Source organism: Anastrepha ludens, chromosome 5, assembly GCF_028408465.1.
Source record: "Anastrepha ludens isolate Willacy chromosome 5, idAnaLude1.1, whole genome shotgun sequence".
NCBI lineage: Eukaryota > Metazoa > Arthropoda > Insecta > Diptera > Tephritidae > Anastrepha > Anastrepha ludens.
Window position 1 is genome coordinate 59,170,063 of NC_071501.1, and position 25,159 is coordinate 59,195,221.

General features: G+C 36.2%; 4 protein-coding genes across 5 annotated transcripts; 2 read left to right on the top strand and 2 right to left on the bottom strand.

Annotated features, from left to right (window-relative positions):
- The first annotated feature begins 2,788 nt into the window (after positions 1 to 2,788).
- Positions 2,789 to 12,390, top strand: LOC128863265 (uncharacterized). The gene is made up of 3 exons (XM_054102357.1): positions 2,789 to 2,966; positions 7,805 to 7,975; positions 11,922 to 12,390. Exons 1-3 carry the CDS (start codon positions 2,915 to 2,917, stop codon positions 12,125 to 12,127), a joined length of 429 nt encoding a protein of 142 aa, XP_053958332.1. The 5' UTR covers positions 2,789 to 2,914; the 3' UTR covers positions 12,128 to 12,390.
- A 246-nt stretch (positions 12,391 to 12,636) lies between these two features.
- LOC128863262 (uncharacterized) lies at positions 12,637 to 23,119 on the top strand. Of its 2 annotated transcripts, none has more exons than XM_054102353.1 (3): positions 12,637 to 12,673; positions 22,375 to 22,560; positions 22,618 to 23,119. In XM_054102353.1, the coding sequence occupies exons 1-3, from the start codon at positions 12,652 to 12,654 to the stop codon at positions 22,842 to 22,844; spliced, it is 435 nt and encodes a 144-aa protein (XP_053958328.1). In that variant the 5' UTR covers positions 12,637 to 12,651; the 3' UTR covers positions 22,845 to 23,119. The 2 variants fall into 2 exon arrangements, with proteins under 2 accessions (XP_053958328.1, XP_053958327.1); XM_054102352.1 differs by lacking the exon at positions 12,637 to 12,673 and adding an exon at positions 22,104 to 22,257 and having other exon boundaries at positions 22,618 to 23,117.
- LOC128863263 (uncharacterized) lies at positions 17,671 to 18,579 on the bottom strand. Its single transcript, XM_054102355.1, has 2 exons — positions 18,377 to 18,579; positions 17,671 to 18,311 (listed from the first exon to the last, which is right to left on the bottom strand). The coding sequence occupies exons 1-2, from the start codon at positions 18,435 to 18,437 to the stop codon at positions 17,917 to 17,919; spliced, it is 456 nt and encodes a 151-aa protein (XP_053958330.1). The 5' UTR covers positions 18,438 to 18,579; the 3' UTR covers positions 17,671 to 17,916.
- On the bottom strand, positions 23,015 to 24,162 carry LOC128863264 (uncharacterized). Its single transcript, XM_054102356.1, has 4 exons — positions 24,016 to 24,162; positions 23,867 to 23,948; positions 23,661 to 23,818; positions 23,015 to 23,261 (listed from the first exon to the last, which is right to left on the bottom strand). Exons 1-4 carry the CDS (start codon positions 24,016 to 24,018, stop codon positions 23,073 to 23,075), a joined length of 432 nt encoding a protein of 143 aa, XP_053958331.1. The 5' UTR covers positions 24,019 to 24,162; the 3' UTR covers positions 23,015 to 23,072.
- Positions 24,163 to 25,159: the final 997 nt, after the last annotated feature.

Below are 25,159 nucleotides of genomic sequence, written 5' to 3' on the forward strand. Positions count from 1 at the left end.
GAAGAAAAAGCACATAAAAAGAAGCGTAACTAAATATAATAAATTTTGGTTACACCTTGGCATTATGGGTAAAATACTATGCTTAGAAAAAGTTAAGAATTTCTCTATGAAATTTTTGTAAAGACACGTTACGTAAGTTAGAAATACACACTTCGAATGTAAAAATTATTGGACTATAAATAAGACTTTAAGTAATAACTTGACTACAGAACCTTCTGATGGGTAAATATTTTAGAAAAGTTTAAGTTTTGGATATCAGTAAAATTTAACCATAAATACGATTTTTAGTACAATAATAACTTGACTCTGATGTCACGCATTGGCTAAGTTGGTATGATATATTGCAAAAGTATTTATCTTTTTGTTATCAATACATATTTCGAATATGAACCAAATCAGAGCATAAAAACGGTTTTTAGCAATAACTCAACTCTGGCACCACCTAGCGCTTAAGCTGGTCTAAGGTGAACCAAATGATTTTTATTCATAAAATATGTAATTATAAATTTAAAATCGGAAAATGATATTTTTTAGTTATGACAACGATTTATACTATTTTGCCACCATTTAAAAAGTTTATTTTGTATGCGAATGTCACACAATCTCGGCTTTAAATCAAGCTTTAAATAATAAAATTTTCAAAAGATATAACAATTTGTATCCTTTTAAAGCTAAAACAAAATCTTTGCCTCAGTTATTACAGAATAAAAAGGACCTATCATTTTCCATTTTATCGCATAAAACCTGACCTACGCCTATCTTACGGCGGGTTGAATAAAACTCTGCTTTAAAAATTATCTCTAACTCCTCTGCGTAATCTCTGGGTTAACTTAATTAAAATTGCACCTGCCTCGGTTTAGTGAAATAAAATTCAGATGTAATGTGTTTTCATCTTTCAAAAATAATGATAGGGATTCGATACAAGCGTGCGCCTTAAATATTTTCAAATAAAAATAGCCACACAATTACGTACATATAGGCATTTTTCCTGAGGAAATCAATTTCTACATCTTCTAAATTAGACAGTTATTCTACTCTAGGTTTATTTAAGTTGTATTCTAGCCGTGTCAGACTCTGTAATTCTTGCCAAGAGAGATATAGCACTACATAATGTTGTTCTTGTTGTAGCAGTAATACAAGCCCTGTCAGTGTAGTGTATGTCATCGGTCATCTTCGTCTAACTCATCTAAAAAAGGCCAAGAAAAGATGCTGTTTCGATAGGGTGGCTCCAAAGCGAGAGGGGTGTTAGATGAGTGGGTTTGAGGGGCATGTGAAAAGGTGGTTAGTGGACATATATTTGGTATATCGGGGTCAATTCTGGATAAGTAGGAGTTTAACCTACTACAGTATCCAGAACTAATTGTCCTAGGTTACGCGGATCTCACGGGGTAGGTGGTGGTTAGATTCCGATAACGGCATTTGAGAGTTGGGAGCTTAAGATGGTGGTAAGTGTCTCCCAATAAACGTCGTTTATAGTCTGTTTAATCACTGTCCGGTCCAGTAATTGTCGATTTGTTTTGTCTTTGATCTCGTCGGCGTAATTGAGAAGGTGTCTCCTGACGTGCCTGGAAGGCGGCTCAGATTCAGGCAGGTGTCTGCAAGGGGGAAACCTGTGGTAGCACCCAAGCAGAAACTATTTGCTGTAGAATTTGTGTGGTACAAAACGCCACAAACGTTGATATTAAAAACCCAGCCCTTCAAGTAATTAAAAGAAAAAGTTATGTCAGGCGCAGTTACTTCAGAAACTACATTAGTGGTAATTTGTTAATAAAAACTGGTGCAGATCTCCAACAAAGTGTACTAGAATAATTGTAAATACTTTAATGTTCATCAAATTAATACTATTAACAAACCATAACTAAAAATATAATATATACCTGCTAACACTATGCGCCAATATCAAACTTTTTTTGTTCATTGCATCTATTAGAGACCATTCTTCCGTTTACATCGGAACCCAGCATCTCGGACATTATTTTTCTAAAGTAGTATGGGGTTTCGATTTTACCCCAAGCAGTCGCCTTCACTTCTGGAATCTTGAACCCTCTCTTGGTTTTGTCTTATAATCAATTAATTTCTCGTCGAAGTTTAATTAATCTAAAATCAACAAATCTTTCCGTTTACAACCGTTTCGCCCCGACTTGCGCCGTTCGTTAAAACTAGTGAACGGCCGAGTTTCGGTTTCGATCATGATTGCCCACAAAATGTCGGATTTTCGGAAGCATTTTGCATGCAATAAATAATTAAATGACGTTCAGTCCGTTCCGTTACTGCATTTATAACCAGCGTGTTTATTATTGTAATAAGTTTGTAATTTTTAGTTTTGCCAATTAAGATAATTAAGGCTAAAAAATTGTATGTTTTGCCTTCTTTCTCAAAACGAATTTAAGTGTTCAGCATCTAAACAATATCCAATATTTTTGAAATTTGGCATAAATATGTTTTACATCACTGAAACTTGGGGCGTAAGCTAAGTCTGCAAAAACTGTATGCTTTACTTTCTGCCTTATAAAATGGAACACCCTAAAGTGCATATGTAGATACCACAAACTGAATGTGCTTACTGATGTCGAGAGTTGCCAAAAAATAGATCCAGCATGTGTTCAATAGCTAAAAAATATTAATATTCATTCAACGAAAGAAAAAATATAAATGATACACATGGGCATGTATATGTGTATACGTATGTATGTGCAAGTGTATGCATATCCAAATATATATACATATATATGTTGGTATGTAACGTCAAACTGTCTCTCGCTTCACAAGGTATAACAAAATATCATTCAGTATAAAACGAACTCGCTTGGAGTGTACACCATTGAAAATTTAAATTTTGCATTTTAAAAACTAAATACATATATTTGTTTATTAAAAAAAAGCATCTGTGAACGAAAGATTAATTGTTTTTGAAATGAAACTAATCATTGCACTAATTGTATTTGCTGCTTGTCTATTACGCAGTGGTGAGCAAAACATACATATGTATGTATGTATAAATTCAAATAGAGTAGTAATATCGAGAATCTCGCTGCAAATCCCATTGGTATAAAAACCAAACGACCTTGACGTTTTTTCTATGGGATTTGAAAACACGAATAAATAAACAGAAAGAAATAAAACATAAAAAAAGTAAAGTTTTGCGACAAAATGGAGAAATTTTTAGGCTGCGATTAACAGTGATTTTATTAAATGTTTTTATTTCATTACTTTAAAAACGAAATACAGATCACTAACTTGGCTCGCTCATCTCGTTGCTTATTTGCAGTAATTCGACTTACAAACATACAGATGTATGGCGTAGCTAGTAATAGTCATATGATTCACCTACAGGGGCTTATATTGCGTTCAAATTGCGCCATAAACTAGAGTTTGAAGTTTTGTGTTTATGAACAACTCTCAAGCGTTCTCATTGGAGTGCTTAAGACACTCAGAGTTTATTTGACTTACACTTCTTACTATTTACCAAAATGTCTTCCAATACAAAGGTTGGTTTGTTAATTGTGAAAATGTATGTATGTACTGCAATTCAGAAATACATACATGCAAACAGATGTATGTGCAAGGTGGCGCAAATTTAATCATCAATTTGTTTATGTGTAACTTTTTTGTACTAAATAAAAAAAGATTTTGAGTAATGCAAATCTTTATTTTGGCCTTTACGCGCTCCATTGCTTGTCAATATGTATTTCTAATTTACAAGTGTCAAATATGATTGACGTACGACGTCATTAGAAAGATTAATTTTGCGCCACCTTGTATATGGAATTGAATAATAATTACGCAAGTTCATCGCGCAAGTAGGCTTTTAATGAAGAGGATGTGGTCTTGCGTATCTCCAACCCTTGAATTTTTTTTTACCGTACTAGTAAACCCAGCCACGCTTTATTGCGGCTCAAGCAATTTTGGGATGAAATATTTCTCTAATATACAATATGTTTCGAATTAGAGATATAGAGATATCTCGAACCCATCACCGAGTAAATTTGGAAGAAATTATATCCGCTAATTTTTTTTCTAATTTAAGCTATTATTATTATTATTAGAAGGCCATTACGCACTGCGACCAGAGCTGATCTATTGTGAAAGGCCGATTTTGTAACCCTAGAGTTTTAGGCTTTTTAGAAATTTTAGCTAAATCGGATAATATATTTTTGAGATATTTCGACCCGGTGACGTCTATTGGAAAATCGTGTGATTTGCTTCTAATTGCCTTGGATATAAATTTATACTGAGAATTTAAACTTAATCGGCTCCCTTTCCAGAATTCCAAAACTTATAAATTGAATTGTCCCAATCATTCAACAGTACAACGAAAACTGTTTGTATGGTAAACTCATCCATAACAGGAGCTTATGATTCCATGTGAACATAATATTAGGCTGATTTTGTTTTCCAGTTTGTGTCTACTATACACCCTAACTTTCTCCAGACATTTTATCATCATAAGCTTGGAACGCGACCGTTTTAAAACATATTTTTGGACTGACAATTTCGCATAAATAAACATGGCAATGACAACACTTCTAAACTTAATATAAATGTATAAATATAACTTTTTTTTTATCAAAATTGTTGTGATTTCTGCAATAAACGAGTTTACACTCGTATTGGTTTAATACTTTAAGTCAAAAGAAACGCCTCGTGATACCACGTTCAGAAAACAATTTTACAAATATGCAAATAGGTATATATATATACATTAGCTGTATGCATTCGTAAATTATCATTGAATTACAGGCAGAGACTAAAGTATTCGTACCTACATATCCAAAGTGTCAAGAAACTGCTGATCGAGAGGAATAAGAAAAACTGTGTTGCTTGCTGCCTCTATTTGTTGCCGTCTTAAGTCGACTTAAGATAAGAATTGAATTGTTTTCTTAATAGCGTTCTAGATACTATACAATTTTCAAATTTTTTTGGGGTTTTTATGGCAGAAATACACTTGAGGGCTTACCATTGCTATTAAAAAAAACGATTGTCATTTGGTGTTGCCCTTAGTTTCGAATCCGTTTTTATTCCTACAAATATAAAGTAATAAGCAAAAGATATTACAATTAAGAGAAGCAAAAATGTTAATGCAATTTCTTAATTTACTCATAAACAACCGTGAGCTTTTGCATTGCGCGTGTTTCACAATAAAAATGTAAAAATAAAAATAAAAAGACTGGATTTTAAAACGTAAGTTCCCTCCGTCGGTTAGCATATTGAGTCTTAGGCAGCATTTCAGTTCCCGGCAGAGCAACGGTCCCAAACACTCAGCGCAGATTGTCAGAAATTTGGTGTTTTATTCTGCACCCAAGCATTTGAGTTCCCCTCTGCAATCATCAGACTTAAGCCCTTAGCACGTTCGGGATATTGTTAAAAGGGAAAAATGTTTTTTATATTTATTATGTTATTTTTTAAGAGAAATAGAAATCTTTGTTTTTGTATATCAACAAAAATGTAATTAAATCGTTCCTATATAGTAACATTTTATAATAATTCTATTTCAGTAGTTTCTTGTTACTTTGGGAGTGTACGAAGACTTAAGTTCCGAACTGTATGCCTTTTCCACTCTGTCCCCTCTAATTACAAAAACTGGTTTTAGTAGACTATAATATCAATACAACACATTCATACCGCAATACGGCTTCGTTTGACGTTGTTATTTACAAAATACACACATTCCTATGATAGCTAAGTTTTACTTAAGAAATTTCTATTTCATTACATCGGGTTTGTAGGGTGGCGTAATTAACAAAACAAAACAAAAATCTCGAGAAAAATAGCTTAAGTTTTCAATTTACTATTCCTGTGTGTATGTACATTTGTAAAAAACACCTGGCTTCTAACACCTATATAGTAATAAAATACATATGTATGTATTACCAATGTATACCCAAATATATATGTATATAGTTTTATTGAATAAACCTAATGTTTGGTTGGTGTAGTAGCTACCGGATCCAGCGGCACAACTAGGCTAAAGATGGAAGACGTAGCTTCTACAGCATTTACAGAAAAAAAGCAGGCCTAGGGACACGAAATTCGTTGACTATACTCAATAAATTCAATTCAATTAAATTTTCATGGAGTTTATTGTTATTAGCAAATCATACGGACCAATTTAAAGTTAATAGGGGGAAAAAGAAAGACAACAGTAAGAATATATGTTTATATATATATTGCCATAGTTCCTAGATGAAACATAGGCCACCAAGAATACACAGATGCAATTAAACTTCTGATTACCCCTATAAGTAGTGGTAGAAAATTCAGTATTTAACCTTTTTGAGATTTTATTAAATGCATTAAGAGTTCAGTGTATCGGACCTTAATATAGGTAATGTATTTGGCTTTAGCAAAAATAATGTAAAACAACAGAAGAAGAGAGAAAAAAAGTCAAGAATCTGTTAGGAACATTAATCTGCTCAAGTAATTCTCGTTCAAACAATGAAGCCATGATCAAGTCATAAGCCAACATGATAGGGCGTATATCTTATGTGCGTATGTATGTATATCTTCTAACTTCGAAAGAATTTGAATCTATTTTCGCTTTCGATACCTACTTATATACTTCGGCTTTTAATACGACGTTTTGAGGCATCGAGTACTTGAACCTCAGTTATAGGATCGGATTTCGCAGAAAAAATATATGTAATAGAAATTTGCATGTGACAATATTTTGTCCTGAAGAAAGGAAATAAATGAAGCATCCCCATGCCCCGCTGTACGTCTATCATTTTCTAAGGCTTAGTGAGCTTTAAGATCTTACATGTTTTACAGACATCAGTCAGAAGCGAGAGTATAGACCGCGTTGCTACTAAAGCCCAAAACCGCAACAAGGTCCTCAAATCGCTAAACGAAATGTTGTTGGCGGCATTTAAAGCAGTTGGCCGGGCGGTTAAAAATTACACTGCGCATGTTTGGTCGCTTGGACTTCAGCTTCAGACTTTCCAAAACACTGTCATACCGACAGCTACTGGATGCATCTTGACGTGCCCACTACAACACCTACACAACGAGGCACAGGTGCTCCCTGTGAAGGAGCACAACAAACTGCTCAGCAAGCAATTTCTGATAGGAAGCATGGGTAGCACATGCAGACACCTACCTGAACCTGAGCCGCCTCCCAGGCACGTCAGGAAACACCTTCTCAATTTCGCCGACGAGATCAAGGACAAAACAAATTGACAATTAGTGGACCGGACAGTGATTAAACAGACTATAAACGACATTCATTGGGAGACACTTACCACCATCTTAAACTCCCAAATCTCAAATGCCGTTATCGGAATCCAACCACCACCCATAGCAGACGAAGAGCTCCAGCTACCCCGTGAGATCCGCGTAACCTTTAAAGAAACGATATGAGTTATAAGATATGTATAGTTTATTCGAAATAATTAAAATATGCAGCTTCTGCTGACTGTGCGAGAATTTATATGTTTTTAAGTATAATACAATAATTTAATAAACAGTAACCAAAAACTTCAAAATAATGATGTTAAGTATTACTGTAATATAAACAAAAAATTCAGTTATTAAGCAGACACGAAGATATGAGCCATTATTCAGAGTTACCGGGGAAGTCATCTTAGATACTAAAGGGCAAATGACCTAAACTTCTGACTATCGAAAAAGGTTTAATATTCGAAGAATAATGTGCGGAAAAATACAAAGAATAGGTCGATGCCGATGTCGATTAATCGGGCGGACTCTTCTTGGAGGGGAATGGTTTGGTTTATTATTATTCAGATAGTATTAAGTAGGTTAAAAAACAATTACTTTTTAATAAACTGATTTTATTTATTATTGCTAGGACATGCTATCAAATGCTATCAATGCAAATCACTAACAGATGCGAATTGTGCAAAGGACGTCATTGATGCTACTTCGAATATACACATAGTGGATTGCGATATGGTATCAAAACCAAATACAATGGACCAAGTAATTCCTGTAACCAAGTGTAACAAAGTAATAACAAGCGGTAAGTTCACCAGTTTGTTTGCCTATCCATACGTATGTTTATTTTTTTTTAACACATCAAAGTTGAGAAAAATGTAATTCCGGATCAAATGCCAGGATGGCATGCTATGGAAATTATTGCATTCAAAATAAATACTAAGAATGAACTAGTAAAGAAGAAACTATTATTTGTCGTTCCCACGACAGTCGGTTCTACGTAACCGAAACGACCCGGATTTATATCCGGCCAAGGCAGCATTCCCCATATATGCCCGGGGAATGTTTATGCTGCTACTACAACAACAGCAAACTATTATTTGTACCCCTAAAATTTCTTTCAATATTCGTATTTCGAACTCGTTGTAGGCCTCTTCTTGGTAAATATATTCCGTAGAACGGGCACGCAACCATGATTTCTTCACAAGGGCTTTATACGACTATACAAATAAATTAATAATAAGAGAAAAGACCGCTTTTTAAATGAAAACAAATTAAATCCAAATCACAGTGGAGCAAATAAATTTTTGATAAAGCTATATATGTTTAGGTATCGGACCTGCCAGAAGCTTGAAGGTTATTGTATTTATACGTTCTTTATGGTACTGCGCATAAGATGAGTACCTACAAAGAAAGGAACATAAACTGGGTTAAAAAATTTATTTTTTCGCACGCTATCCCTTTTGTGACATGCTGACTTTCTTCGTAAGTTTCGACCATTTCAGACCACTCAACAACTCAAATAAATTTAATTTATTCAGTATCAAATTCGGTTGTACATGTTTTACCATACTTCTCTTCAGTTGTTCCACCGTGCGATCCATGGTTGCACATATCAGCAGGATCTACATTTGTATCTTAAGAAAGCAGGATTACAAAAATACTCTAGTCTAGTAGTTTTTCTAGAGCAGTTCATTTACACTTTTTTGACGCAAAATTGTTCTTAATTAATTGCACTCTTACTAATTTTGTGTTTTAATAAAAAAAATTCTTCTAGGTCAAAAATGTAAATTTTCCATTGTAAAATTGCTTCCTGAAATATAAACAGTGAACGACATTCACATCTTATCACCTTCTTGCCTCCCTCTTCCTCCGGACCCAACCCGTCGAAACAGCATGTTTCCTGGACCTGCAGTTAGATACGATAGATGATGACGGCCGGAGACTAAACCGTATTGGCAGGACTTGATGAACTGATACACCAATAACAACAACAGGGTAGCATTTACATTATTGACTCGGAAGAATTTTTTAATTCAAAAAAGTCGTTAAGAACATCTAAAAAACGTAAACGTAGTGATCTATCGAATCGGCTAGATATGGGTATCTTGTTTTTCTGTTTTCCGAATATATAGGCCTTGTTCATGTATGCGAGCAAAAGTTGAGCTTTATCGGACGGTGATTTAGTTATCGTATTATTTCATTTTTATTAGATGTTTGGAGTCCAATATTGAGAAGTAAATTTTCTCACTCATTAAATTTTCTACTCAACACACACAATATTCCACACTTATTATTGTGACGTATTTGATCTCGAATTTGTACTCTCGCCAAGCAGATGATGTAATCATGAACTTATTTGTTTTCTTTCAAATTTACATATTCGCCCACATATGTATGTCGAAATATGTGCATATGTACATACACATGTGTTTATACTGGCGCATTTGTAGGCAGACCCGCAAGGAATTTAATACCGTTTTATAGCATAGGAATTATGAGCTACTTGAGCTTTTACTAATTTTTTAAATTTTCCTGAAGGGTATGTACAAGCTCCCGAATATGGTATATGACGTATGCACATTTTTATGACCGCCAGTGGCCTTTCTTGTGCGCAAATAAAAAACGATTACTGTAAGCATGTTTAGTAGCACTCATTTTTCAATTATTCGTTGTCTTGACACCTACACTACATTTATGAAATATTTTACAAATCACAATTTGTAGCCCTGATTTCTAACTAGTGGGGTTGATTTTTAACTAGTTATCTCATTAGCATTTTAACGTTAATGTAAAAAAAATCATGTACACCCTTTTTTGGATGTTTGGCCGAGTTCCTTCTCCAAATTTGTAGAGTGAGTCTTGATATTGTCCTGCTAATGGTATATGGTTTTTTAGGAGCTATTTTTTCATGGCAAAAATATACTCAGAGGTTTGCCTTTGCCTACTGCAGGGCGACCAAGGCGCATTCATTAAAAGCGGTGGCACTAGACCATTAACACTGTTCTGTACGTTTGATTGTCAAAGCAAAGTATTGAAAAACTAGATATCTAGAATCAAATAATGAATTCGCCTTCTTTCATTCTGAGCTGACAGCCACATGGGCACGGCGCAAGAAAAAATAACTCAGTTGATTTACCAGCACCATCTTTAGTAGATTCGCCTTGAGAGCTTCCGATGTTAGAAAAAAAAATGCATTTGATGTATCATACCAAAGCGAATTCATTCAAAGTGGTAACAGTTGCGATTAGGTGTTTTGAATATCAAAGTGGTCTGCGCCTGCTTCTTTGTTGTTGCTTTGTTTGTTTGTTTACTTCTCAGTCGGGCACAAGCCAAATCAACTACGACGGCCACCAAATAAAAATGTCACTACTTATTATATATTAGAATTTGAAAACCGAATGCTCAATAAAATTTGAATGCATTAATTAAAAAAAAAGACTGCTATAATGCTATAAATTTATTATTAAGCAACATAAGCGCACTGTGTTTCACATAGACTACTTTTATTTTCATAAAGTAAAAACACTCGACAATTGTTACAATTTTTTTTTTTTACAAGTACTAGTATTAAATAAATATTATAAATAATATTACTTATATTATTTTCTTAGTGGAGTGGGAGCGGGTATTTACTGCTCAAAACTAGGGATTAGGCATCCTATCAAGCTACCAGACCAAAACAGTATTTCTAAGCGAAAATTTTTGATTTGGGGAAAGTCGTGTAGGCCAGGAAAACAAGAAATAGCTCAATAATTAATATATACGTGGACAGTCAAGCAGCAATCAAAGCAATAAGCTCATATCGTATCAAGACCAAAAAAGGTCAACAGAGCAGAAGGCCGCAAACAGAAGGCTGGATATCTGGTCACAAAGGCATTATGGGAAATAAAATAATAGATGAGATAGCAAAAAGTGCTGTTAGATGACCATTTGAACAAGAGAACGACATGCAAAAACCGCAAAATACAATATACAACGAAATGGTCGACTACATGAAGAAGCGAGTGGAAGCTAGGTGGACCAATCTGACCACAGGCAAAACAGCAAAAGTCATGTGTAGATCAAAGTGCAAAAAACTGGCTCAATACGTGATTAAGCTGTCACGAGAGGACTGCAGAGCTATTACAGAAATGCGATAGGTCATAATATGCTGGACGCACTTGCTCACAGAAATAGGGATTGCTAGCACGGACAAATGCAGGAAATGCAGAGAGGATGTTGGGGAAAATGTATAACACCTTCTATGCATTTGTCCGGCATTATCAAAAACGCGTATAAATGACTGGGAGGGTCTGGAGGACGTCTCAAACGCGGATCTCCCAGCTTTGCAAAGCGTTGACATCCTACATGATGTCTGATGATTATTTGTATGTAGATGACGCCGTGGCAAGAAAGTGTATGTGTGGGTATAATTTCTCGTGGCAGTTTCTATTGCTTTCGTTTACTCTTTCTCTTCACAAAAAATTAATTTCCCTTCCTTTTGTTTGTATATTCTATGACACAATTTAGTTACAGTAGGCCTGACATCTAATTTCATACCCTAAATCCAGTTTTTTAACTATGTAAATTGAGATAAGTATGCTTTTACATCGTGCAAATCTCTAATTTGATTCGGAAGAAGACTATTTTAAATAAATAAGAAACATTTGTTTAACAAAATATGATTAATCTTCTGATAGACATTGTGAATCATATTTAATCAAATGCATACATATGTATATAAGTAATATTTATGTTTTTTTTTGCAGACAAGGCCGGTATTATAGTTTCCCGTGACTGTCATTTCGAAGTAGTGGGACAGAAGCCCGATGTTTGCACCGTATCCCACAGCCGTGAAGTTCAAAACTGCCACATCTGCAAAGGTGATTTGTGTAATGCTTCCTCTGCTGGACGTTTAATGTATACCGGCTTGGCGGCGCTTTTTGGAATGGTCGTAATGCAGTTTGTGTTATAAATATTGTTTGTTTCTTACACTTATTCGTAAACATAATATATGTATATAAATATATGTATATATACATAATTATGTAATATTTAAAGAGCAACAATTTAATTTCAAAAATAGTTTCAGTTTCAAAATTCATATCAAAATTGAAGAATACATACTCTTATTGCAAGTATCAAATTAGTAAAAGTAAGCAACATGTTAAATTACCTGATACAATATAATATAAAAGGTTGTCGCTTTCAAATATATGTATGTAACAAAAAATGTGATCCAGATTGTAAAGTAAATGAGAACAGTTCATTAGTAATTTTATAGGCTCTGGTAAGCGCAATTCAAAAGGTCGAAAACGAACCAAATAAATAATTTTCGCATGCAGACTCTTTGAAAAGTGGTTTAGTTAGCCGTTTGAGCGGAAATACAAAAATACGACTACCGAAACAGTGGCTTTTTTAAAGGTGTTTTAGCAAATTTTTAATCTTACCACATAACATATAGCAATTTTTATCGATTGCGCAGTGCTACAAAACCGAATGAAGCAGAAATATCTCAGAAGTGATTTTATTTTTCATGTAGATCTTGTCGCGTATAACGAAAATTAAATATTGACTTTCGATTAAAAAATCAGTGTTTCGCACCTTTGTGTACTTAAAAGCCTATTGCTTACTTGATTATCAAACGCTAAAACCGGTCTTAGAAAAAAGAAATTTGGATATTTCGAATAATGTGCACGTTTATTAAGAACACTTTAAAAATATGTACATATGTATTTTTCCGGCAATCTCAATTTTTTCACTTTTTACTATCAGGTGGCCTTTTAAGAGCTTGAGAGCTTAAAATTATAATTTTTCTCAATAAAATCAGTTCCTACCTGTTTTTCTACATCGCTAAAAGAAAAGATGGAAAATATGAATCTTCAATTAGCCTTTTAAGACCTACGAAAACGCCCTCTTTGATTTTCGCCGCCCTACGGAATCTGTGAGCTATGTCTCTTTCGGTGCAGGCTGTGAAAACCCTTGGAGTTGAACTAATGCGTTTATTTTTCATTGGTTCTTGTAGGTAAATGTATGTGCAATCAATGCATCCATCAGCTTAAGCATTTTTCATAACTCAACAACTTCTGAACTTACCTCCAGGTATTCAGGGATTAACTTACAACAGAAGGCTGCTTACAAACAGAAGGCTTTTGTGACACAAGAGTCAAGAGAATACTCTTCCCCCGTATGTGCAATGAAAGGTACTAAGCGCGGGTGTCCTAAAGTACCCAAAATTGAACCCTCGGGGTTCCCGGGAACTCACCAGAATAGCATAACTCCTCTTCTCAGTACAAGCGACCACAGAATACAACTCTTAGTTGAGCCGATAGACAATTCGACATACAGCAGGGTAATCAATTGTTGTACTGGGTGAATTATTAACAAAATATATAGACCTTTGCTATCCCTAGGTAGGCCTAACGCCTACCGATTATCATCTCGATCGATAAACCTGTCGAAGTTATTACCCTGAATCACTGTACCTACATTAACTTCAAAAAACTCGATTGGTCCGGCTTCGCCAAATTTACGACTTTCGCCGACACACGTGGTGACGAGCTTACATTCAGCAAAAGTATCACTACTGCTTTAGTTCGCTTCATATCTGCTGGCCGCTTAACGGAAATCCCCAAAACATTCAAGCAGAAGCAACGCTAATTCCGGAGATCCTCAATAACGGACCAAATAAGTTGGACCTTTGAAGAACAGCATGTTGTTGTTGTTGTAGCAATAACTTTGCCCTGTCAGTGTAGTGTAGTGTAGTGTTTGGTTAGTGTCGTGCGGGGTGCTTTCACATGCCGGACATATGTTTATTATGTCGGGGTCGATTCAAGATAAGTAGGAGTTTAACCTGCTACAGTATCCAGAACGTAGTTGCGCCAAGGTTACGCGGGACTCTCGGGGAAGTTGGAGTTCTTCGTCTGCGATTGGTGGTGGTTGGACTCCGATAACGGCATTCGGCGGTCGGGAGCTGTGGAAAGTTGGCAAATGTCTCCGGATGAATGTCGTTTATGGTCTGTCTGTACACTGTCCGATCCAGTAGCTGTCTGTCTGTTTTGTCTTGGATCTCGTCCACGTAATTGAGGAAATGCCTCCTGACGTGCCTCGGAGGTCGCTCAGGCTCAAGCATATGTCTGCATGGGTGACGCTTGCGGTAACACCCTAGCAGAAACTGCTTGCTGAGCAGTTTGTTATGCTCCTTCACAGGCAGCATGTGGGCCTCGTCGTGTAGGTGTTGTATCGAGGACATTAAGAGACATCCTGTGCTTGTCCTATTGCAGTGTTTTAGCAGATCTGAAGCTTCGTCCACTGCGAATCACTGGTTCCAGGCGACAAGACAGGCGCAGTATAGTTTAGAACCGGTCAGCCTATTGCTTTGAAAGTCGACAGCAACATTTCCTTATCTTTGCCCCAAGTGCTGCTGGCAAGCGACTTGAGGACCTTGTGGCGATTCTGTACTTTAGTTGCAATAGCGGTTGTATGCGCTGAGAAGGAGAGCAAGCTGTCGAAGGTAGCTCCCAATATTTAGGGGTTGTTAACCGTCGGAATTGGTGTGTCGCTGACTTTTACCTTAAGTTGCAGCTTTACCTCCTTTGTCCAGGTGGTGAAGAGGGTCGTCGTGAATTTAGTGGGGGAAAGTTAACAGTTCCTCGCAGTGAGGAAGCGAGAAAGGCAGGCGAGGTAGTCGTTTACCTTGGAGCATAGGCCATCAATGTCATTGCCCGACGCCATTATCGTGCAGTCGTCGGCGTAGGAGACCAGGAAAACTCCCTCTGGTGGCTGGGGGAGTTTCGAGATATAGAAATTGAAAAGCAAGGGGGAAAGGACACCACCCTGCCGAACTCCTTGCTTTATTTTCCTCTATTTGGATATTTGGTCTCGAAATAACACCGCCGAATGACGACCACGCAGTCCTCTCGTAGGGGCGGTTTTGGTTAAGTCTGCAGTTTATCTGGGTGTTAAGGACGGTGAGTGCCGTGGTGGTGCTATGGGAGTAGAAGGGCTTCAAGAAACTTCACTATGGGGGAAAGGAGAGTTATCGATAAGACTCCCCTTGGTTGACGGGTTTCCCAGGCTTCAGTAGTGGGACCACTCTCCCTAATTCCCACTTATCAGGAATCATGAGAGTGGCCATAGTGAGGTATTCCACTCCCGATGGACCCAGCTTTTTCAGCATCAGAATGTTTAGTCCGTCAGGGCCAATGGCTTTTGATGGTTTCATGTGGTTGATGGCCCCCTGAACTTCGTCGCTGGAGAAAGCAAGAGGCCCAATGTTGTATGTCAGTTTGTGCAGCCGTCTGGTGGCACTACGTTTGGATCTGTCAGCCGGAGGATGCAGAATATATTGCCGGCTAAAGTAGCTCGCGTATCTCTTCGGATCCGATGAAATATCCGATCTTTGAAAATATAAATTGGTTTAAATTATACGATTATCAAGGGAACATAAAAATGCACAAGCAAATCCCTTGTAAAATGCCGTCGGCATTCGTCAATTTGATTTCATACAGAAGCCCAAAACTGAGCAGAGCCAATATACTTGTACATAATTCATTATAATCATCTCTGTTAAGAAGTTCCCCGCTGTCGAGTTGAGCGAGGTAAAAAAGTCTTCGCGGTTTCATTTCATTTTTGACAATTCACACTATAGGTAGCCTGTGAGACTTCTCTATACATTAACGTTCTCTGGAAAGAGAATAGAAGAATGTAATGAATACAAATAGATAAAATCAATGGGTCGCTCATTCGCAACACAGGAACAACTTTCCGTGCGTTCCGTTTTAAAGTCATTTCTAAATTAAAGGCGAGTGGAAGAAGAGAAAACCAACTACTCTAATCCCTCCAATAAAAATAGGAAAATAGTTCCCACGACAGTTGGTTCTACATAACTGGAACGACCCGGATTTATATCCAGCCAAGGACTGTCACTTCAGCAGCATTCCCCGTATATGTGTGGGGAACAACAAAATAATAGCTTTAAAAATAGTTAATTATACATGGCGGCCGGCGTAGCCGAATGGATTGGTGCATGACTACCATTCGGAATTCACAGAGAGAACGTAGGTTCGAATCTCGGTGAAACACCAAAATTAGGAAAAACATTTTTCTAATAGCGGTCGCCCCTCGGCAGGCAAAGGCAAGCCTCCGAGTGTATTTCTACCCTGAAAAGGCTCCTCATAAAAATATCTGCCGTTCGGAGTCAGCTTGAAACTGCAGGTCCCTCCATTTGTGGAACAACCAATAACCACAAATAGGAGGAGGAGCTCGGCCAAACACCCAAAAAGGGTATACGCGCCACTTATATATATATACACGGCTTAATTATATTTCATAGTGCGGAATATCCCCAAAAGCAATTTTCAATAGTGTATGTATTACAAAAAAATTCAAGTAATTGCCACTGAAGAGACAAAAAGGGTAGCAATTTTATACATTTATTTATTTCAGCCTACAGGGAGATGTCTTGCAAACTAATAAAATTAGTTAAGCCTTGCAAAAAGGTTAAGCATTAAAATCTACAATATTGTTGTAATTATTACACAATGGGTAACATCGCATAATAAGTTCATTAATTGAAAAATTTTTGAGTTGAATGAAAAACAGGCGATTATTTCTAAGACTATGAGACGTGAGCTTGGAAGAGATTGGTCAACTCTTTGCAGTTAATGTTTCCATTAATAACATTATAAACAAGAAGTAAATGTTTCTATCAGACAATGACTGCAGGATATAATGAGGATGACCATTTAGCCAATCAATATTATTCAAAGCGAATTTGGTAAAAAAATTTGTGCTTTTTTGATTTTTTTAGAATATACTAAGTCATGGAAGGACTCCATATTAACGAGCAATATTAGAGGTGACTTCTCAATAAGGCAATATATAGCGATTTCAATGTCTGAGGATCTAATATTACAGAAATTTCCATAAAATTCCAATAAGACAAATTGATTCCACCTTGCAAAAGTATATGTATTTGAGCACATTAAATTATGATAATTTTATTTAAAATAATAAAACAGCGACTGTGTTTACTTTTCTTTTTCTAAAAACCTTTTTTTGTATTTAGCTCCACAGATTTGCCTAATATAGAAACTTTTATATTATTTATTAGATGTACAATTAAGCTTTCTCTAAAATCGATTTGGAATAATTCTTTTTAAAGCAATTTGGTTCCAATATTTCTTTATTTTTTTTTTTTTTTTTTTTTTTTTTTTGTAGGCCTAACTCTGTCTTTTTGGTCTTTTGTTCCTAAATATGAATTAAATTTAAATATGCGTGTGCGTTTATTATAGCTCTTTTCAGTTTTCGTAAGGTGCAGGTGGCTTCATAAGCTCGGAGAAATACTTTCACGTCAAATTTACGCTATTTTCTTGGTATTATGAAACATTTTTATCCCGGCCTCCACATACATTGCTATACAATTTTTTTTATAAATTATAAGTGGAATTACAAATATTTAGTATGTAATGTAGTGGAACACAAATTGATAATTTAGTTAAAACATTACAAAATTAATACGAGTTTTCATTTGGCTTTATTAAATATAATGCAAATATATAGCATCTTAAGACATCTCTAAAAAATTGAAATTAATTTTGCAAAAACTTAATCTAAATATCGAATGCGTAGTTTGGACGGATATGTTAAAGTGATAAGTATTAAGTTTGAATAACAGTTCGTAATTGTACTAATTTCCATTCGATTAATAAATCACTTATAAAAGGCACATTTTACTGAGAAGTTATATTGATACAATTATTTTCAGAGACGGAGTGTCCAAGCTACTACTCCTACTAATATTGTGCTAAGAAATATTGCAAATTTGTTCCTGCTCAGAAGATTTCCACCATTACATCCATCCTTGCTATTACAAGTACAATATTCCATAAAAATATTGTAACTTCCGGTCCGCATGAGACAATAACGTTCGTCACCTTCTATTCCCGGTTCACCCATGTAGGCGCAACTACGAAAATAACGCCACTCGCCATGCATCTTTTGCCGAATTTTTCGACACATTGTCGGTCGCACTCCAGGCAAATGTGATAACTCAGGCTCCTGTGCGCAATCTGTAATAACTAGCGAACTATTATCAAACGGATTACCGCATTTCGGGTCATTATCAGAACGGCAGTCCCAGCATTTAATAGCGCAACCTGAAATGATGTGGACAAATAGGTGTGTCACCTTTGATTCATTCTTTTATTTCCATAACTCTCACCCATATGCAATAAGCACATCAGCAGTATAATAACAAATATTAAAGATTTAAAATAAATCATTTTATATATCAAGAATTTTTTAATTTAAGTGATATTACAAGTTATAAAAATTACTTTGATGAAAATAAACAAAAGCCTAAGGTTAGCGTCCCCACCCAAAATACGCGGTGGCTTTGTTGATTAACACTTGACACTGATAAGTGGTGCTGCCAGACAAATATAGTCTGCAATCGAATATTTATTGGTTAAGAGCGAATTACACTACGCAAGCGACTTGTCGTATCTGCCAAAAACTCCTGTTTGATCAAACTATTTGAGTAGTGTATGAGGGTGTATTCGTGTTTCACAAGCCGTTTGATGATATGAAATATAAAGTGACTTAACGCCTATACGCGGGTATAATACAGTCTTAAGTTGTGCGTGCGAGCGTGTAAGTAAAAGTAAAACAATAACGTGATTCAATAGAGCAAGTAAGTTGTGCTGCCATTAATTTGTGGCTTTTATTTAGCAATCCAGTGATCGAACTCAGAGGATTTATTTTGAGATATTTTATATGGATAAATGTTCAGCTACTTATTGGCGTCAAAAGTGCGATTGTTGAATAAAATTCCATAGATTATAAAAATGGCAAAGTTGAGTGAGCTTAAGATTTAGCAACTTAAGAAGGAATTGGAACAGCGTGACTTGTTGCCTTCTGCAAACAAAGCTGTTTTGAAAGCACAGCTACGCGATGGATACGGATATGAAGGCAGAGGGTGTCGATGGAGATGAATATGTGTTCCAGCTGGAAGATGAGGAATTATCGACCAAAGTAACGAGGAGGCAGAGAATCCAGGACCACCGTGGATGCGCGTACATCAAAGTTAGAAGTAAAGAAAAACAAATCTCACGTCTCAACTGGAAACATTTGAGGCTGAGGTTGATGCAGTGAAGACTCGCATCAGTGAATTGCAATTCAATCGTGCGAATATCAATATCAATCAAAGGAAACAGGAGCAACAACAAATCACTGAAGTACTTGGTTTTCTTAAAGGTTCTGCCGCCGAAGTACAACAGGCAGTTTCAGAAGCCAATAGGTGTAGCTATGAGAGTTGGATGGCAGAATTAGATAAACGTTACGTGAGTGAACACAAGCAGCAAATATCCCTGATAGAACTAACGAATCGCTGCCAGAGGACAAATGACATCTTGCAGGAAAATACAACAGAGATTGGGCGTTTAGCCAATTTTTCGTACTTCGAGAAAACTTCAGATTTCGTGCCCACATAGAGAGTGTTAATGAAATTAAATAATTAGGGATTATATTTCACGATAAGCTGATGTTGATAAAGCCACACTGAAAGGATTAGTTGGAAAGGATTAGTGGTAATGTGCCAAAGGTAATTTTATTACGAAAACAAGATTTTTTTAAATTCTTTTGCATAATATTTTTTAATGATAAGCCGTGGAATAAATATAGGCCATAAATCTTCATAAACTAAAGAGATAAACAGGGTACTGGAACTTTTCAATTATGACACTGGCTCTGGACTTTTATTGCTAGCTGATGGTCTAATAACATTAACGAACTGACTCATAGGTTGATTGATTTATAAATCTATCATGTTAAATATTTTTTTGATTAGATTTCTTTCCTGAAGTTGAATCGAAAATATCTGTAAAACTCATTTCTAAATTTTTGGCAATGGAGTTTAAGTGATAAATTAATACCCGTAAAATCAACAGTTGGAGGTGGTTATCATTGGTGCTTTCACAAGCTAACACGCGATATCTATTATTTATTTTTTGCTTAATTTAAAAAGCAAAATATTCACTGACTGATTGGCAAACAACAGACTTTGCAGCAAAGGTTTGCTTATTTCCTGTGGTGACGTCTCTCAAATGTTAAATTCGCCAAAAACAAAGTATCGGTTTCCAGATCGCGCCACTTTTATATTCTCTATATCGTTGTAGGACCCCAGGCGAATTGAGTATCTTAGTTGCGCCAAAAAACAGTTCCTTTATTTTTCGCGGTTTTAGACAATTCTGAAGTCAGCTCCCTTCGCAATACAAAACAAACGAACAAAAAAAAAACAGAAGTAGGAGAAATTCCATGTTTGTGAAAATTCAGTGAATGGCTGGGTAAAATTGTGATTTGGAAGATTTAAACTAATCGAACTAATGCAAACGAACAGCTGTATTTTACGTTGTGAAAGCATAAGCTAATATAAAGCCTCCAATTTCAGTTTGTTTGCGTTTTTATGCGGAAGACGCCGTGGCAATAAAGTATGAGTGTGTGTATATAATTTCTTTTGTTTGTTTGTTTCCATTGCTTTCGCGAAGAGTAGGTCTTCACAAACAAGCAATTCCTCATCCTTTTGCTTGTTTATTTATCCGCTCTTACGACACTGCGAATTCCAAAAGCGCCATCGTATATTCTATCATTATGCATAACAACCGTTCGCCAGCAAATGTGTCACGCCGTAAATGACAAATTAAAGTGAACGTGTACTTTGACGACAGCTATTATTTGACGTTTACACGAGACAGTTTTGAAAAGACAACCGCAATACATTCACATTGTCTCCGTCACTACGATTGTATCGTAGAAGTGAACCGACGTGTTTATAAATCGCTCTGCGAAATATTTACCAAAACCAACGAAAATTCGATAAATTTACGAGATAGTAACTCTAAATATAAAAAGTGCCAAATGAACTGGCTACGTTGCGTTTACGACATCCAATTTACAAACAAAAGCCTAAAATATAAACAAATAAAACTAGTACATATTTGCACAAAAATCATTATAAAAGTGTTCAGTACTCTTACGAGAATTTACGTTCTCTGTACTAACTGGCGTTTTTCGGCAGTGTTGATCCGGATTAGGTGTACTTAATTCCTGAGACAGCTCCAAATTAAGTCGCTAATCCCGATTAACGCCACCGTCTCTATCCTATTAGCCTACGCAAACAAGTTTTCTCGTTTTCGACAGCTAATAAGTATTTTCAATCGTCAGCATTATCTTGCATAAGCCTAAGGTTGCAGGCAATGACGTTTCGAATGCGTTAACGCATTTTCCGTCGAAAGTAAACAACTCCCTTCTTTTCTATTGCGTCCAAGCATTGTGATTGGTTGATATTTTAAACTTCCAATGAAAAAAGTAATCAACATTACAAGTAACATTTGAGGAAAAAAGCGAAACTATACAGAATTTTAAGTAGGTGAATACCGGCAATAAATCAGTCAACGAACACACCTATTATTTTATATCCTACAAGGTGGATTTAATAAGGTGACAGTATTCACCCAGCTGAATTTTTCGCCGTAGGAATGGCTTACGTCAAAATGATATGCTTTGTTTGTATGTATTGGATTGTTTACATTCGTATGTTTACATTTGCTTCCTGATTTTGACATGATGCTTGCACCAAACGCAACAACAAATACATGTAGGGTTTTACTTATATGTGTTTGCTGTCACCTGTAATAAATTCGCCTTGATATCCTATAATATTAGCGACCAAGGCGAATTCATAGCAGTAGACAAAAACATAATTTTCATGTATTAAATTGAAATCGGAATTTTAACAAACAAACACAAAATAGAACAGATCACTTTAACATTTAGTCCACCGAATTGCATTAAATGTACAGAATTAGCTTATCTACTACCATCACCTTATATGAATCCGCCTTGGTAGCGATTCTTGTGGCGTTGGTTAAAGTGAGAACACTAATTATTTTTTATGTCAAATGTAATAAGTTTAGTTTTTTAGGCTGCTTGTTTATATTTATTATAAAGTTCGAATACGATTTTAGCGCATATTTTTTTAATTATCGTTTATAATGAGTAAAGTAGTAATTTGTGTGGTGTTAGTATTGTCGCTCTGTACTGTTGGTAAGACGTTTTATTAAAGTTTTGCGTAGATGCTGAAAGTGTTTTAATTCCAGGGTGTGGCTTAGATTATTTGTTGTTAAATGTTTGTCTACTATCTGTCTACTTATATTTTTGAAGGTTTGCTAGCCATTCGTTGCTACCAATGTTCATCTGACCAGGACCGGAAAGGTTTCGACAGCTGTGGTGCCTATAAACCATTCAATCGCACAGAACATATTCCTATTGAATGCAATACTGATGAATCACATATGCCTGGATCATTCTGCATGAAAGTGGTTCAACAAGGGCCACGAGGTTTCATTTGTAAGTTCACTATGAATAAATATGTTCTTAGAAAATAATTTAATTTACTATCTTTAGGGGATGGACGTTGGCGACAAGTTATTCGCCGCTGCGCTTCAGTATCGGACACTGGTGTGACTGGTGTTTGTAACTGGGGCGTATATGAAAATGGCGTCTATTGGGAAGAATGTTACTGCTCAAACGACAGTTGCAATGATGCGCAAAGTATCATTTTATCAAAAATGACATTGGGCGTTGTAATCGTTGCAATTTTACTGAACTTCAACTGGAAACTTTTGATTTAACAAAAATGAATGATATTTATAACCATTCCGTCCATTAACGTAAATTTCCAACATGGGAATCCATTTTTGGAGCAACCCTATTGTAATTATAAGTGCCTTATAGTATGCATTTTTTCTTTAAGTTTACAATTTAAAAATATATTTACTACATATAATTTTTTGGACCACTTCACTGCATACAAATTGTTATACACAATAAAATACACAACAACTAGTATAAATAAGACTTCACATTTCTTCTGCGTCGGGATCCTTCGAATCTCTCATAACTTTCAATGCCCCATCCTGCCAACCAGTACCTGAGGAATTTGCCACCGCGCAGTATATGGCGAGAGAACCGTTTGGCATTTCCTTAACGGCCATATATGATTTGTTCTCTTGAAGCCACAATTTAACTTCATTTTTTGAGTCTTGATACTTGTTAGTAGAAAGTTCGTTGGAAAAAACAAAGTGAGTATGTTAATATTTAAAACTTATGCAACTTTGAATTCAAATGCACACAATTGTATCATGATAATTAAGATCACATAAAACAAGCTATCTGCCATTGCATCGAACTTTTCAATAGTTGAGCACCAAAATTATTTTAAATAATATTATTATTATTCTTCAAATATTTTATATGCGAAATTTTTAGCGGGCTTAATTTTTTAAATTTTATGCATCAAATTGAAACGTTTCGAATGTAGAACTACTTCCTTTATGCTGAGCAGATCGTTAATCTTTCATGTCGAAAAGTTCATGTAGTATAAATGATTTCCATTCCTGTTAGATTAAAAATATCCTTTCATAATCGAAATTCATGTTTATATTTACCCATTTATCGTATAACTGTAGCGGCTGATGAACACTTGTCCAATTTATAACTTTTAAACAGTACTTCATAAAAACGTTGGTATTTTTTTTAATCGTAGCATTGTTACTACTATTCAGACGTTCACATTTCTTTAGCAACTGTTTACAACATTCGCGGTCTGAAAGCAAAAATAAATGATTCCTAGAAACGTATGTTTATTTCGCACCTTTTGAACGTTTCAGAGTATTTTCGAGTGAACGGGCTACTCGCATGTAGCACTGAAATTCTTCGTCGAGTATTTCCTGTTCCTATATAAATAATGCAACAGAATTTTAAATAATTTTTAAATAGCTCCTAGATATCTCAGCCACATACCATTATTTGAATTAATAATGTTTTTTTATCATTTGCCCGAGGTTACGTTTCTTGACACCAGCATTATTTTTGAACAATAGACGAAGCAATAATTTTGATTCAATATTCATAATACACATTGGCATCACGGAGTTCAAGGCTAACTAGGCAATTGAGTGGTGTCAAAAAGTCAGTAGCAAATGAAAGACATTTTTTAGAATATAGACTTTTAGTCCCTATTATACATTCCATGGCAGCTGGTTTTACGTACCGCGATGGCTCGGGTTTTTTCCGACCAAAGACTCCCCACCCAGTTAACCAGCCCTCTAGTGCACTGAATCAGACACCTCTCCCCTAACGTTACTGGAACAGGTCCACACAGCTCCACATCTTTTTAGGCCTGGCTTTGAGCATAACCTTGGACCCGAAGTTTATTTCTGTTGCATATGCCAAAGGCGGCTCACCCGAAATTCCTTAGATGTGCAATAGGTGGTGTCACCTTAAGACCTGCTCCGGCCTTAAGACACACAGTGAGTGGTCCGAACGGTTTGTGGCCACATGTTAGTCCCCCCTTCAGCCGCACTCAGCCTACACGGTTTCGACTTCGCGTAATGTGTTGGTGCCTCCATCCAGTACCACAAACAGAACCTTCACGGCTTGTTAGAGCTCACCTGAGGAGCTTGACTCCACCCTTTTCGCACCCCAGCCCCCTCCACCTTCCCGCTCCAACTTCCGTCTGCACTTGCTATCGCTACGTTTGGCGCGGCCACCCCGACCATTAAGCCACAACAACCACAGCTCCATGTACAGCAAGACCAACGTAGACAACCCCACATTCCGAAACCCGTCCCTCATTCCGAGGAACTTTAAGCTACTACAGTTAAACTGCAACGAACTCTAGAGCAAGATTGACGAGATAACCGATTTTAAGAACCGACGCGAAATTTTGATAGCTTCGGTCCAAGAAATTAAGCTCCAGGGATTTCCTCCCTGACTACCAGAGAGGGCTAACGTTTGTATTCCACAAAATTGTGTAATCGTTCCTGTGTACCAAAACTGTAGAAGGGCTTGTGTGCATCAATGAGGAGTTAGGCTATGGACAGCGTTCATTTTGGCAGGGGTCACCCATGTCGGACGGGTTATCTCTGAGGTGCCAGACTAAGAT